Genomic DNA, 16213 nt, shown 5'->3' on the forward strand with positions numbered 1-16213 from the left:
GCATTCTGACTTCTCTGGACAGGGTTCCTCATACCATTCCTTGCAACAGCTACTCGTGTTGGAAGTGGCTGCCTAAGTGAGAATAAAGTAATTTACAGGCAGTAGCTGTATTGCTGTATAAGCTTGACAACAATGCAGGGAGCCTGGTGATGTGCATGTATCTCTTGCCCTTCCACAAATAGCATACGTTACATCTCCTGAGGACATTTCCCAAGTTGCTGCATAGTTAGTATTTTTTTAACTTTTCTCTCTGAATACTTTAATGGTAATGTATTTAAGCTTGCTAATTATTGGAGTTATCAAGATTTGAAAACAGGCTGCCCTAATGGAGCACTGCACAGCACACACATCAATTCATGCTAACAGTATTCAGAACCTCATCTCCTCTTCAAAGCTTGTTTATTATCCTCAAGAAAATTTTCTCTAATTAAGCTGGCTGGAGGTCCTGTACATCTTCTGGTGGTACCTGTTCCCCTTGACTGCCTAAACACCTTGTCATCTCATGTTTATGGTGCAAGCCTTTGATTTCACAAGTACTGCTTTGTTAACACAAAGGGCATTGATTTGTGCAGATATTATCTTCTCTGGACATCTGTAGTAGCTGAAGCACTTTTATGAAGTGAGTGATAATGAAGCTGTATTTAAAATGAGAAAGCTTTTTTGTTCATCTTTTTGTCTGTTCTCGGTACCCTCTCAAGAGTACTGGGTATGTCCTATGATGCATAATAAATCAGTTAATAATAATAATTAAGGGTAAATTACGTAAGACCTGGTATTAGAACTCTTAACCTCGTAATCTTGGCTACATGTTGGATTAACAAGGATCCACTAAAATCACTAAAAAGGGAGGCCTTTATTTGCTTTTTTGTAGATTTGTTTGAAGCTACAAATATTTCAACCTGCAAAGTTTTGGGATTTTTTCTTCAGGTTTGTAGCCATCTGTAGTCTTTTAACTTTCTTGTATTGTTGACATTTTTTGGAAGTAGATGGGACAGTGTTTTGATTTTCTAGTGAATGTGACATTCCTGACTGATATAAAGAATTGGAGTGATGTTTTCTGTACGTATTTAGAATTAGTAGACTGAACAATGTGAACATCTAGAGGAAAAGCTTGACTGCCTCATGTAAGCACAGCAATTTCTTTTTCCTCCAGAGGCATTGCTTACCCAGAGGAGTACCCAGAGGCAACTGAGCAAGCAAAGAGGCCCATTCTTGTACGGGATGTTTTGATCCTGTCAGTAATGTACTTCATGTAAGAATCAGTTTGTGAAAGCCAGAATGTTTCATGCTGAACGTCTCTCCCTTTGGGTAGTAGCATGAACCATTAACATATATCTGAACTGACTGTAGAAACCTGAAAACCTCTTCTGACTAGAGGGATGTTAGTACCCAGCTTTAGGTTGCCAGCAGACAGTGAGTTGATCTTGCTGGCTGGGCAGCTGATGCCACCTTTGATGGTTTCTGCTGTTTTCCATCAAGGCTGCGGAGCAAACACAGTCTCAGCCTTAGCTGTGAATTGACAAGTGGATTGCCTACAAGTGAAAGTGCTTGTCAAGAGATGTGTCATCCTTATAAGAAAGTATTCAAATTAGTTGGCTTTTTTTTTTTAAAGTAAAAAAAAAAAAAAATGAAAATCTCAGATGATAGATTTTCAAAGTTAATAGTTATTGCAAACTCTCTTGGCAGATGTATAACAGGCATTTACAGCTCATGAATCACATTTTTCAAAAATCACAGCTAATATCAACTTCTCCGAGGAGATGACAGCATTTGCAGGAGACATTAATGACTTCTGGCTCTCAGTCATTGCAAAATCATGAGCTTGTAATTGTTCTGGTGTGGCTATTTGTAGACTACAGGGTTCTAGAGGTCTCTCAATACTTCCAGCATTAATAACTTGCCAGTGACAGTGGTTGCCATCGTTGCTACCAGTGATAACAACTTTAAGACATTTGTAAATGCAAATCCTTACTAAAGGCTTATGAGGCTGGCTTTATTATTCTGGTTTTACGAAATGAGGAGAAGGAGACAGAGGCACATGAATCTGCAGCTTGAGTCCAGTGCATCTGAGTGTACTGCTGCTTAGTGCTTTAGAAAACTTGGCGGCAAGTCACCTTCCCATTCTGGAAATGTTTAGCTTCCTCATGATTAGGATTTCTAACAGTTTCATGTCTTAACAACAGTCATGTAATAATATTTTATTCATACCCCTTTCTGGACAACCTCTGTTAAAAAGTGATCCCTAATCCTCAGAGCAAACCAACACTGCTGATTCTGACTCTCCCTCTGTTGAGAGTGAAATAAGGTGAGGGGGATGTGGAGCAGAGGGCAATTCTGAGAAGACTGGGAGCTCTCACTAAGTGTGGGTTTGGTGGTCCTTCAGCATCTCAGGCTCTGCCTGGGACTTTCTTGACCTCTGCAGGAACCCAGAATCAAAGTAGGGATGTGACTTCAGTTTGTCATCTCTCCCCACGCTCTGGAGTGCAACTCTGTGGCACCTCAGCATTTGCTGTGTGTCTCACAGTTCTTGTCCCACTTCAGTTCTGGTTGTTCTTTGTTTTCCCCATACTTTAGCTCTCCCCAGTACTGTGTGTGGAACACCTTAGGCATGTTTTTCATGAATAGGCAAAACAGCTAATATATTCCCTTCCCAGGGAGGTGGTATTTTGGTGACAGGTAAGTTAACATCTTATCTAAAAAAAGCTTTACTTTAGTCTGTGATCTAGGCCAAAATAGTAAATTTATGAAATGCTGGGAAACTTCTGGAGGGAGTTGATCTGTGAATGTATATCTTTACATCATCAAGATAATGAGTTCAGGTAAGGGGGAATGAAATAAAACTGACATACTACTGTGAAATTTATAGCCTCTCTAAATTTTGTTCTCTTGCTGATAAGTGCTTCCTTCTGTTCTCTCTGCAGGTCTCCAGGTGGTTTTAAATTCCATTATCAAGGCCATGGTCCCTTTGTTGCATATTGCCCTGCTGGTGCTGTTTGTCATTATTATCTATGCCATCATTGGACTGGAGTTATTCATGGGGAAGATGCATAAGACCTGCTACCATGTGCAAGGGGGACTGATAGGTAAGGGGAACACGTACACACGTACAAAGATTTTTGGAGGGAGGCTTTTCCTATAAGTCATGGAACATTTGTGCTGGCACAGGAGATGGGTGGCTATTGCACACTGCCTTTTTGGGGTTACACAGGGGTGGCTCCTCTGTTCTGCTTCTTGGGTATGAATCCCCTGTGATGCAGAGAGACTGCAATTGTGACATTTTAGCTTCCTCATCTTGAACACTCAGCTGTTGGCCTGTCTGTAAAGGCTACATGCAAAGCTATTGATTCCTGCTAAACAGTCATGGACTTTTTAATGTGGACCTTTGGCACAACAAGCCAACCTGAGTTCTTTAACAAATCTCCCAGAGGCTCAGGCAACGCTAAAATAGTGATAATTTTGTCGTTAGCAGACTGAACTACAGATGACATGGCATCACAGAAATTTAAAACTCATATATTTTATTATAAGTCTCATACACAAATACATCTTTGTTTTAAACCAGTGTCATTGTAAAGGAATATATAATTCAAGGCTGTACCTTTTTTTTGATCACAGACCATGCCTGTGGTTAGAAATGGAACTAGTAAGAAAACAAAATTGTATTAATGAAAAGAAAATTTTTGCATCAAATCCATCAGGAAAGAACTTTCAAATTATTTACAGAAAGAAATATTCCCATTTCAAAGTAGTTCAATTGCATTGTCACTCACTCATCTAACCATCTGCTCTTTTTCATTTAATTTATTGAACTTGAACAGCATCGATTTCTCATGTGGTGGTGGGTGCTAATGCCTAGGACCCAGAGCAACTCATAACTAAGAAAATATTTTACAGCAGGAAATTGTTTCAGAAGTTCTGTATTTTCTGCTTTTATAATGTTGGCAGATTTCATTTTCTGGAAATGATGCTAGAAGTATAATGAATTGTCACTCTGGTTTACATTTTAAAGTGTGCATATCTTTCTCCATTCTGTCCGGAAATATTTACATTATGGCACCTAATTCTAATATTACTGTTTGTGGCATTCTTTAATGATCAGAATATGGTCATAACTTTCGGAAAATTAAATTGTTTACCATATAAGATGTGAAACAAACATAATTACCTGCTCCCCTACACATACTTACCTGCATCTGTTAAAAATGTAGCCTTAAGATCTGAAATCCATATATTTTTTAAAGAATATTGCAGAAATTTTTGTGCTTATAAAAACGTTTTCCGTGGCATTTTTCGTATACCAAAGTATTTAGTTTGGCTTGTTGTATGGGTTCTTAGATCTCTGAAAACATCTGTACAGAATAAGGGGTTGATAATCAAGCAACTGCCTTATAGAGTTTCTGAGTGCCACTGGGCTACTGATAAAATGCCACACAGCTTCTAAACTCCAGAAGAGCAGAGCTCCAGATGCTCTCTGCTCTAATTCAGCAGTGGCCCAGTGCCATATCATCTTGTCTCCAGAGCACTGAAGCCTGTGTGCTGCAGGGGCTCAGCCTCCTTCAACAGAATGGCCATCAGTGCTGCACTTGCCTTCCAAGGTTAACCCAGATGCCGGGTGACTGCGGAACGAACACGCTGCCATTATGGTCACAACGTGCAACCTAATGAAACATAATAGACTTGGTCTGACGTTCCCTCTCATGTTGAAAAGCGTGACTTCTTCCTCACAGGAGGGTATGCTTTGAAAAAAAAAGTCCATCTCTGTTTTGACTATAAAATTTGACGGCTTCACTGAAATTTTTTTTTTTTTTTTTACAAAAAGAAAGTGAAGCACAACAGCGAGCAGTCGCCCGTGTGTTCCTGAGAAATCTGTCAAACTCGCTGCAAAATGCATTTGTTAAAATCAGATATCCTTCACGGCGGGTCCAATGGCAATTCGTTCTCTTCATCTCCTTTTTTTTCCCCCCCCCCTTCTCTCCTTCAAGATACACCTGCAGAAGACGACCCGTCTCCCTGTGCCCCCCAGTCTGCGCACGGGCGGCAGTGCCAGAACGGCACGGAGTGCAAGGCAGGCTGGGAGGGACCTAAACATGGCATCACGAACTTTGACAATTTTGCTTTTGCCATGCTGACAGTGTTTCAGTGCATCACGATGGAGGGCTGGACAGATGTGCTCTACTGGGTACGTATCCGAAAATGATAAGCTGAAAGGTCCTGCTCATGTGCTCACCAGCTATGTGGAAACTTGGGGGCTTTAGCTTTCTTGCTTGCTCTGTATGGTGAAGGCATGGTTGCTAGCATGGAGCTTTAATTAACTCAGCATATTATTAGGTAAAATGGGAGGGTTTATCTGGTGCAATTAAATCAAACATAAATGTTGACTTTCCATTGATATTTTAATTTTGAAAGAGGCAAGTGGCTTATTGATTTGAAGATTTGCAGTGTACCCTTGTTGAGCAGAAAGTCATGTAAAGACCCTCTCTGCAGGAGTGAAATATCTCATACATCTCCAGATTACTGATGTAGAAATATTTGTGATAGATAACCATGTGCTCTACCTGTGGCATTTATGTTACAGAGGCACTACACTGATCAGCTTATAGGTTTTATAAGAAAGGCCTCACAAATTCCAGCACTTCTTATGATTATGACTTTAATCATAGAAAAATTTATGCTAATGCTATTAACTCTGATACTGGTATCAATCATGGTTACATGTTTAGCCAAAACATGATATTATCTTTAATCTAAATGGAGTCTCATCTTGTCCTGTACCTTAATTCTGGGCATCTCAGTAGCTTTAGTTTGTACCTTTTAATTCCTAATATATTGGGAAATTCGTTACAATACAATTATACTACAGGAGTTAAAATCATATTTAGCCTTCACTTGTAAACCATATATAAACATGTTTCTGGACTCAGATCCTGCCATCAGCTTTTGCAGCAGCAAGTTGTGGTCCAGGAATGTAATTCTCACACAGCATAGCCCCATCTGTAAAAGGTTAACCCAGACTCTCACTAACTTGGAAGACTGGCACATCATGAGATGTGGTTCTCCAGGATGGTAGGATGTACTACAATGCATGATGCAACTTAACTCAAGAAGACCCAAAGCACACAGAAGGATAATCTGGACTGAGGCAGTTTGCACTGTTAATCAACATCAGCTTCTCTCTTAAACATGAGTCTGAAGCTGTCTTCTACCCAGCAGTGATTTAGAGTTTACAAGATTTCCCTTTGAAGATTTAGCTTATCTGCAATAGATGGTCTCTGTGTGGAACAGCTAGAAGTTGTCTCTTTATCCTCGTAAGTTTAGATTAGAATGGTGACTCTAGCTTCCTTCTAATGCCTGAGATAAAGGGCAGAGATCAAACCACAAGGGGAGTCTAGGTCTCAGAGCACAAATATTGCCTTTACTTGAAAAGAGAGTATAGATTAATAAAATGATGAAGAAGAACAGAAGTCAGAAAAGGAAGAGAATGAAACTGCTCCACAGCTCAGCTATGGCTATATATAATATACCTGTCTTCTTATCACACCTAGCTCACATTTCTCCAGCCTGTGTGTGAGTGAGAGAATTTATAGGCAGTACAGGGGAAATAGGAGAGAGTCAAAGGTATCAGAAATAAACATAAAAATACTTTTGGCTGTGTATACCATTTAGAATTGTGAAACCTGTCCATAAGCTATCATCAGTTTCTCCAAAGACATGTGCTATGAAAGACCCTTCCAATTCCCACCCTTTTGGGCCCATTTGTCATTTTCATGGCTGGATATAAATCATGCAGAACTCAGTTATCAGTTATCTATTAACAGGAGCCAAACACATAAACTCACTGCCAAATGATTTTCTGACGTGACTGTGCTGACAGTCTGATTTTTAGGGTGTCCCTGCACCAACCTGGGTTTTAGATGTTGCCTTTTATTTGGTATTCAGCTTTTTTAACTGATTTCCTGAGCTGTTCTTTTTTTATTTAGGGACAGTATGGTGAAATTAGTCCTGAAATTAATACAGATTGATGTTCATTATTTTTAGGGGCATCCATATAGTTAGCCTCTTAGATTATGGCTTTGGTAGAATGCTTGCTTTGGAAACAAAAGAAATAGTTGTTATCATCAGTTCCCAGTTATTCCTGGAAAAGACTACAAAAGATAAGAGTTAGCACTGCAGAAAAAAATTTCAGTAATGGAAGAGGAGGAAATTTAGGTTGTAAAGAAGAGAAATATTACCTAATGTTTAAAGACTTGAAATTCAAAGTTTGAGTAAACACCTGAGCTGGCAGACATAGTCAGTTATGGGACTGTAAGCAATCCTGAGTACTGTTGTCCCATGGGACTTTTGCCTCTTTGTGCTGTGTTGAAGAAGCAGATAGAAGTCAAGTCTGATCAGTGTTTGCCATCCAGTAAAGAAGGTATCTGAGATGGGATGTGTATTTCCTGCTGCAGAGGGGTCTGTGCTACTCTGGGGGCAGGTGTTGTTTGGGCACTTACTACAGGGCACACCTATGAGAAGGACTGTCCCTTTAATATTTATAGGTAGAAACAGTCTCTAAACATTCACACTGTAATTTCATGTAATTTCCAGACACATCTATTGCGATTTGAAACCTTTGTAGTCCCTGACTTCTGGATAGCAAAGAATAGAGAAGATGAAACATTTCACTTTCTGAAAGTGACAGAAGAATTTTAGTAAGTGAGGTAGGATACAAGTATCTGTCTTAAAGTCAGTGTGAGCCACTATTTCCTCAGTGCAGTCTGGCTCATACACAACTGTCCTCCCCAGCCTTTACCTTTTTGGCCAGAGTGGGCTTGACATAGACAACCCATTGGGGGATGTATCTCCACAGGAGTGCAGAGATAGGAGGCTCTTCTCAAGTAGATAACTCTGAAAGATCTGGATCCACAGTGAGGTCATGGAAATTAAAATTTGCTTTATAAGACAATAAATCTACACAGTTAATTAAGTTAGAAATCCAGACTTAAAGATCCTTTCTCTCCAACTACATCCTGAGGTAGAGTTTGTTGTCCATTTGACACTGAAAGTACAGATTAAAGAACTGTATAAGAAAATTTTGTCTGCAAATCAGTTTTGCAGACAAAAAATTTAGGTGATGATTTTCAGAGGTCATTCATTAAACTTAAGGATGTAAGCTAATGAATTAATATTTAAAAGTGCTGAGCATTCAAAGTTCAAGCAGACTGTCAAGTTCTTAGCTCCTCTGCAGTTCAGGGTAGATAACCAGGTTTGAATCTGGGGTCCTGCTGTGTTCAGTGGCAAAATTCTCATTAATTTCAAAAGGTCAGGATCTCACTTTTTATTTTGCAAAATCTTAATCATGCTGTGGAGATTTTCCACACGCAGTTAGAATACAACACAAGGACTCACAGATGCCTAACCAGGTCCTTGGTATCTATTGAGATAGTCTTCCAAGGGCATATATGTGGATGTAGGGAGTTTTCTTTGCTCCCTTCTTAAATCTGAAAAATATGCGCCTGACCTAAAATTCGGCAGAACAACAGATAAAGCTCTGGGCTGAATTACTTGGCTGGAAGTGTTTAAACGATGGAGCAATACCCTTGCTTTGAACTTTTCTGTAAGTGCTTTTCAATTATAACTTCTTATTTCCCCAAAAGTAATTTTTGAAGGATACCTAGATCTCTGCATTCCTCTCAGTGGGAATGGAGGGAGCTTAGAACATTTTTGCATGTTGCCCTGAAAAATACAGTAGTCATTTCATGAAACTTATGTCTGTCATGTGCCACACTTTGCAAGGTTAAACCTGCATGTTTGAAAGTTAGAAAGCTGTGTGACCTTCCACAAGCCCTGGACTCCTAATCCACTTAATAACTTCAAATTTTTATCTTCAGTTTCCTGCTTCTTTATTCATGCTTCCCTATGTAGGCTTTTCACCTATATAGTGAAGCCTGTCTCCTCTCCCATGGAATAGTAGTATTTCCCAGCTTGTGATCCACATCTTCACAAAACGATAATCAGAGACAGGAAAGCAATAAACTTTTATTCCCTAGAAGGACTTGACATCGCTAAGATCAATACACTTCCAATCTCCTCTCTCACTTAGCAGATAAGACTTGTGAGTGGATTGTTTTCTTTTGAAATGTGAAAGAAAAAATGCTAGGGAAAACAGTTTGACACTGCTATCATGTAAGGCAGGATAATTACTTAAAAGGAGCCAAATTTTTAATGTGAAATAACTATATTGGACAGGATGAAAATCCGTGCTAAACAACCTTGTTGACTCTTCACTGAAGAATTGATCTTTGTTGAAGGGAGTGTTAAGTGTTTGTAGAAACACATTTCCTATACTGCCTCAGTCTTACCAGGTTTACTTATGTCCCAGTATAAATGCCAGGCAGCTTTGTCTCATGTGCAGTCAGTTCACAGAATCATTTGAATAGACAGGCACCTCTTATGCCACATTATAATTTTTCATATGCATTGTAGAAGGATTGAGGTTATTACTCTCAAAACTCTCCTTAATGTATGATCAGCCAGCATTAGCAGCTTGCTTGGTGCAGGCACCACGGCCCGTTTCTGAAGACCCCTCAGTCTTTGAAACTTCCTGCAGCAGATGCAAATCCAAATGTTACAAATTAAGTCATTTAGTATTTTGTGATCAGTCTCTGCTGCAGTCCCTTATTTTGTATTGTCTTGTTGACTAAGGAGGAAAATTAATTCCTGAGCAGTTTATAACATCCTGTTTAAGTATTTCTAGGCATTTGTCATCTTCCCTTAATCTTTTTCTAATCTGAACAGATTCAGTTCTTTCAACCTTCCCTAATAGGGCTTCTTTTTAATTATTTTTAATCAGTTCGTTATTGTCCTTCAGGGGAAGCTTCGCTTCTGAATTAAATACAATTTGGACAGTGCCCTGTCCCTAGAAAGGTTTTCATCTTTGTGTGAAATGTGCTCTCTGCAGCTGGAGCCTTGTGACACCGCATGCAAATCTGCCCACTGCAGCCTCAGTTTTACGTGCCTGGTGTCTCCACTCCCCTGCATCTAAGCAGTCATATCTATAAATGAAAACAGAGCCCAGAGAAATTGCAAACCACAACCGTATGTTGTTGCACTGGGCAATTCCTACTGCTGGGTAGTGGAGAACCTGGTCCCAAGTTTTTCTGCTTGCCCATTACAGCTTGATTTCTAGGATCGAGTAATTTTACTTGATCTGCTTGAAGATTATTAATAATGAGCAGCCTTGAGCCTGCCATCAATTTAGAATATTGGCTTTGACCCATTTCATTTGGACAGCATTTCAGAATACTTGGTCATGTCTCTGAAAATAACATGCAGTGCCTCCAGGAACAGTTTACCTCAAGGCTCTAACTGTAAACTAAAGACTGTGGTATTATTATAGATGGACTAAGGCCAAGTCTGGATGAGATCCAGGGCACTAACCTGTCCCTGGAAGAGATGCCTAGATTGGTGCATAGTAAGTTGACTCACTCAGATTTAACTGAAAAAATCCTTGTTAGGTTTTCCCAGACCATAGGGAAGAAAATGTGTTAGTGGTCTAAAGCAGTGCAGTGGAGCCACTACACTGTAGTGAGAGACTCAATGGACAGCACAGAGTAGCATATATAGATGCAGTGGGTTAAACAGGCTGTCCCAGAAGATCCTTCCATCTCTGAATCTGTGAGATCGTACTTTCAAGAGTCATTAAATCACCTTGAAACAGGGGCTTAAAGTCACCCTTACAATTCCCATCATGAAATCAAAATGGAACAAATTGAACAACAGAAGTAATTTACTTTGCTGACAGCACTGACAGATCTTGTGAGCTTTTCTCACCCCTCCTCCCCCAGCCCATTGCAGCCAATGAGGAAGATGTGAGAAATACAGAGATATTGCCACAAAGTGGAAGACATTAAAAGCAGAGCTGCAACCCCCAATTTTCGCCAGCTGTGTTTTTCCTTCTAACCCTTTATTCTTGCAGCACTTAGGCTTGAATTACTAAGGCTTTCCACAAAAGAGAATGATCTGATTCTAAGAATATATCTGTCTACATGTTTCCATGGTGTTTATTCCCCACCCATCCCCCACCCCTCCAAGAAAATACTGGGCTTTTATTGTTGTGGGGTTGAGGTTTTTTAATCATCTTTTTGGCAGGGGTTTGCATGGACGTGAAAAATTTACAAAGAATAAGCACGCAAGTATGAGCAGCCCATCACTGTGACTGCAGAGGTTATTTCATCTCCACTGGCTGTGACAGTGGTGGGCAGGGGGAGAGGGCCCACAGTTCAGAGCTCTGAAGGGCCACAGCATTAATGCACTGAAAAAAAGCAGTTTCCGCACGTAGTTTGCATAAATGCTGACCTAAATCTGTTTTCCTTTTCCTCACAAACAACTGCACATGCAACTGTCATGGTTGCCTGTCCCACTGCCTTGGAAGTGAGTAAGAGCAGTGACTTACTCATTGGCATCTGCCACAAAAACCTGCTGCTGAACATTTGTTCAATGCACTTATTGTGTGAAATGAAGTTTTTATGAGCCCTTCAGAACTCTGCTCTGGACTTCTCAGCCCCCTTCCTCTATATGGAAAGAAACTCTCAGTTAAAAATAAGGGGTTTGGCATTGGTTATGGGAAGGTATTAATAGAGATCCTCTGCCCAGTGCTCCTGCGTGGGAATGACCTCTTTAATAGCCCTGTCTTTCTGTTGCCCTTTCTCTATTCCTCCTTCTTGTGTTCTTCTTTAGACTGTTTCCTAATTGCTGCTGTCTAATTACCACAGAGACGTTTTTTTGACTTTAATCTTTTATCCCAGAGCTATAAAATTAGGGGCTAAGCTACTGGGACACTTCTATTTGACTTAGGATTTTGAGAGCCTCTGTTTGTGAGTTCACTGCTTGGGTCCTACTACCAGTTTTGTCAAGGACTGATGATTGTTGCCTTCTGAAGAAATAGTCTTCAGAGTTGTTAGATATGGACCCATATCCACCAGACAAATTCACAAATAACAGACTTTTGTTCATTGACCTAGATCCTGGGAAAGAAAAAGACAAGGGAATATGCCCAAGGTCAGGACACAAGTTGTGTGTCTAGAACTATTTATAAAATTCATGTTTATTTTGAGCTTAACTTGTTTCAATGTCTTGTTTTCAAGGCAGAGGGCAATACAACTGAACCATCACCAATCTTACTATGAATAGTAAGTCTTTCCTGCTTGCAAAGAGAATTGGTCCATTATTATTGGCTTTATTCATTGATTTTCGTGGGATTTCTACCTGAGCAGTATTTGAGGGTTCAGTATAATGAGTGGCCATACCATCATAAGTGTAGATTTTGTCTGCACCCCTGGCCTCCTCTAGAACTGTCTCCTTCTAACTCCAATCCTCTGAACTGCACCCAGAGTGGAGACTTGAAAACAATATTGGGCACATCTCCCTAAAGATACAAAATGACCAGAAGTAGAAAAGGCTTTAGGACTCAGTCAGAGGAAATCAGAGGAATCAGTCTTCCTACAGAGAAAAACTTGTGGGTTCTGGTGGATGAGAGGCTGGACGTGACCTGGCAATGTGCTGCTTGCAGCCCAGAAAGCTGCACCCAAAGCAGTGGGGGCAGCAGGTCAAGGGAGGGGATTCTGCCCCTCTGTTTTGCTCTCATGAGACCCCACCTGCAGTGCTGCCTCCAGCTCTGGGGTCCTGAGCACAGGAAGGACATGGACCTGTTGGAGTGAGTCCAGAGGAAGGGCCATGAAGATGATCAGAGGGCTGGAGCACCTCTCCCATGAGGAAAGGCTGACAGAGTTGGGGTTGTTCAGCCTGGAGAAGGGAAGGTTCTAGGGAGACCTTACAGCACCTTCCAGTATGTACCTAAAGGGAGCCTGCAAGAAAGCTGGAGAGGGACTTTTTACAAGGGCATGTAGTGGTAGGACAAAGGGTAATGGATTAAAACTGGAAGAGAGCAGATTAGATATAGAATTAGATTAGATATAAGGAAGAAGATTTTTACAAGTAGGGTGGTTAAACTATGGAACAGTTTGCCCAGAGAGGTGGTAGATGCCCCATCCCTGGAAACATTCAAGATTGGGTTGGATGGGGCTCTGAGCAACCCCATCTAGTTGAAGATTTCACTTCTGAGTGCAGGGGGTTTGGACTACATGGCCTTTAAAGGTCCCTTCAAACCCAAACTGTTCTAGTAGTATTTATTAGAAAACATCCACTCAGTGGATTTTTAAATCATATCTAGAAGAAATCTGTCAGGACACTGTGCTGATCTTGCCTACATGGTGTTGCTCATAAGACTCATAGGAAAAAGAGAAGGGGCATCTTGTCTGCCAGTAATGCAGTTGCACCTCATTCAGGCTCTTTGACAGTAATTTCTCCAGCAAACCTTTAGTGACTGTACAATGTCTGTGAGTGGCAAGTGTGCCTATCAGATAAGGTTTATTAGCTGTGTGCTATGAGGTCTAGACATTGTACTTTTTTTTTTTTAGAATTTTGGGTGTGATTTCACAGCTGGAAGATGGATTCATCATCTAAAATTTAGATAGGAGTTCTAGGAATATCATAGATTGGAAACTGGCTACAAAGGAATTTGGGATATACTGGTCAAGTACAAAAAAAGAATTGACAGTCATGCTTCCACTTATTAAAGAAGGTAGTGATTATCTACAGCTTACAGTACTGCTTTTCATTATCTTTATTTTTAAGGACTTAATTTACTATGTAAATCAATGAACAGTATGTGCTTGTGTATTCCTGTGCATGCAGCAATCAGCACTGTTCAGATATACTTTTGGTAGAATTTGCTATCAGTCTACCCTGAGATAAATAGAAGGAGTTATACAACAGCAACACAGTAAAACAGGTAGAAAATCCTTTCTGGATAATCAACCATGCAAATGTAAATACAAAATAAGCAGAGACAGGAAGGGGTAGCCCAGAATTCTAAGATGAAATGAAATTTTTAGATTTGGAAACCCACCGTTCTAGGGGATATTTTTATGCTTGAAATGAGCACTTCATTCTTTTGGAGCGAATTTCCAAAGACTTTAAAGGATGAAAAGTTTTTCAAATAACTGAGTAGCAGTAAGAGATGGAATTGCTGCAGTAGCTATAATGAAAGAATTATCAGCCCTGTGGCTAAATAGCCTTTGGGCTCTTGGATGAGCCCAACCTTTTCCTTTTAAAGGGAAGAAAAAAAGCTGTACACACTTACGTGGGAATGTGGCATCTCACGTAAAGCTCTGTGACTTTTGCCTCTGGAGGCCTGAATTCAAATCCTGATGAAGTCACACGAGTCCAAACAATTTATGGAGGTCACTACATGGCATTTCTGAAAATTGCAAATTCACTCAACAAGCTAACCCAGTCATGTAATAAAACATTAGAGAATGGAGGGCCTTAATGGCTCCTCTTACCTATACAGAGACCTGACTTTGGCAGAGCACTGCGGGGGGATCTATGATATGAACCTCATCTAAGTAGATCTATTGCCAGGGAACTAAGAAGGCAAAGGTAATATCACTGTTGATGTTGACTGTTGAGTATGGAAGAGGTAGGGAAAATGGTCTGTCAGTCATCCATATCAAAAACGGATCAAGAGTGAGGTCTTGGCCTACCAGACACCAGGATGTGTTTGTGGAAAGTTCTGAAGACCTGCTTAGTCCTAGGCTTGTCTTTAAGAGCTCAGCCTGGGTCAGGGAATGGCCTCTTCTTTTCCCAGTGCTCTGTCGGACCCAATCAGCCTCAGTGCAGACAGAATCATCTGAGCCACCACTGGAAAAAACACAGCTAACTTCTGAGGGAGCAGTTTAGAGGGAGTTATTTACGGCAGTTTCAGCACACTCTAGTATGTCAGTTGCTTTATCATGTGGCAGTAAATGAATTTCAATATTTCACCTTTGGTTAACATCTTCCATGCTAAACTGAACTGAAAGAAATTTAATTTTTTTTTCTCTTTTATGTATTAAGCCTGGAGAAAGAGGGTGAGGTGAAAAAGCAGGAGTCTTATTGGAGCTCAGAATTTGTCTTTGATGTAAGGAATTCTTACTGTGTAACTAATGTTTTCAGTGGGAGTTCAGAATCTCTGTATTACCAAACATGCTGCAGAGGTATGTAGTCCCCTCCAGTTTTCACAGAAAAACAGAGAAGTCCCACAAGAAAGTACAAAGAGCACAGGTGGGATGGGAGGAGGTGTAAATGGTAGATTCCTGATTATTTTTGGTTTTCCTCCACTAGTATGGTTGACTACAGGAATTTCCCAGTGGTAGTTGTACTAATAAAATTTAATATGCTGAGATTTTTGTCAGCAGAATCCTCTTTTCAGATAGCTGATTTGCCATGGTAATCCATGTCCCTTTGGTACACTACCAGTGCTAATAAATGTTGCAACGCCGTGAAAACAAAAGCCGGTAAACACTACTGTTTTTTTTTAAGTCAAGGGAGAGCCTAACTTTTTTTTAGTTCTGTTTTGAAAAGTATGAAGTTAAATGCCAGTGGCCTTTGCCATCTGTCAAAATTGTACAGTAAATTTGTGAGAAGGCCCCTTGAAATTACAGATTTAATTAGAACACTAGTAAACACCCCCAATATTTCCCCTCTAGTGGTGAACATGGTGATGCTAAGTTGACAGTTGGACTTGATGATCTTTAGAGGTCTTTTGCAACCTTTATGATTCTATGATTCTCTGCCTCTCCAGCAAGCCCAGACTGCTGTGAGATCAGTAAGCATTTTCATCAGAAATAGATTGCAGTGGAAGAGTTCAGCTCAATCACTGTGTGCCACAGACATTTTGACCTGCTGGTATTTGAATGCAAGTTTTAATTCTCTTCCCAGTCTCAGACAGAGACCTTATATTTCCCATAATAGCTCATTCTGATAAAGAACAGCTGACTGTAAAAAAACAATGTGCACCCAAACCGAAAACAGCTGAAATATGAATATGAACTTTACAAACGAATGAAATAAGTTTGTGGAATCCAGTGATTATATACTGGGTCCTAAAAACACAGTGGGAGGATCCAGTGACAGTATACAGTATCTGGGGCTAGATAGCTGAAAGCTGGGTCTTTTTCTATGTGCCTCAGACTTTAGACAGTCTTTCCCAGCCTCCCTCCCTCCCAATAAAGTGGAGTAACCTTGAAAAGGTGGGGCCGGTATTTAACGAGTGACGAAAATGTGACTCAGTGCTGCTATAAAGAAATAAGCTTGGCAAATTCTGCGGGTGGCAATGCCCTTCCTGCAAACTGTA

At 40.3% G+C, this 16213-nt stretch overlaps 1 protein-coding gene across 13 annotated transcripts in view; it reads left to right on the plus strand.

Moving 5' to 3' along the window:
- The window catches only part of CACNA1C (calcium voltage-gated channel subunit alpha1 C), a 433056-nt gene that overhangs the window by 255205 nt on the left and 161638 nt on the right, over nucleotides 1–16213 (plus strand). For all 13 annotated transcript variants that reach the window (XM_032687965.1, XM_032687962.1, XM_032687963.1 and 10 more), the window contains exons 6-7: nucleotides 2922–3083; nucleotides 4983–5179. In XM_032687965.1, coding sequence (XP_032543856.1) covers nucleotides 2922–3083; nucleotides 4983–5179 — 359 coding nt within the window. The remainder of the gene's footprint in view (nucleotides 1–2921; nucleotides 3084–4982; nucleotides 5180–16213) is intronic.

Source organism: Chiroxiphia lanceolata, chromosome 5 (genome assembly GCF_009829145.1).
Source record: "Chiroxiphia lanceolata isolate bChiLan1 chromosome 5, bChiLan1.pri, whole genome shotgun sequence".
In the NCBI taxonomy this organism is placed as follows: Eukaryota; Metazoa; Chordata; class Aves; order Passeriformes; family Pipridae; genus Chiroxiphia; species Chiroxiphia lanceolata.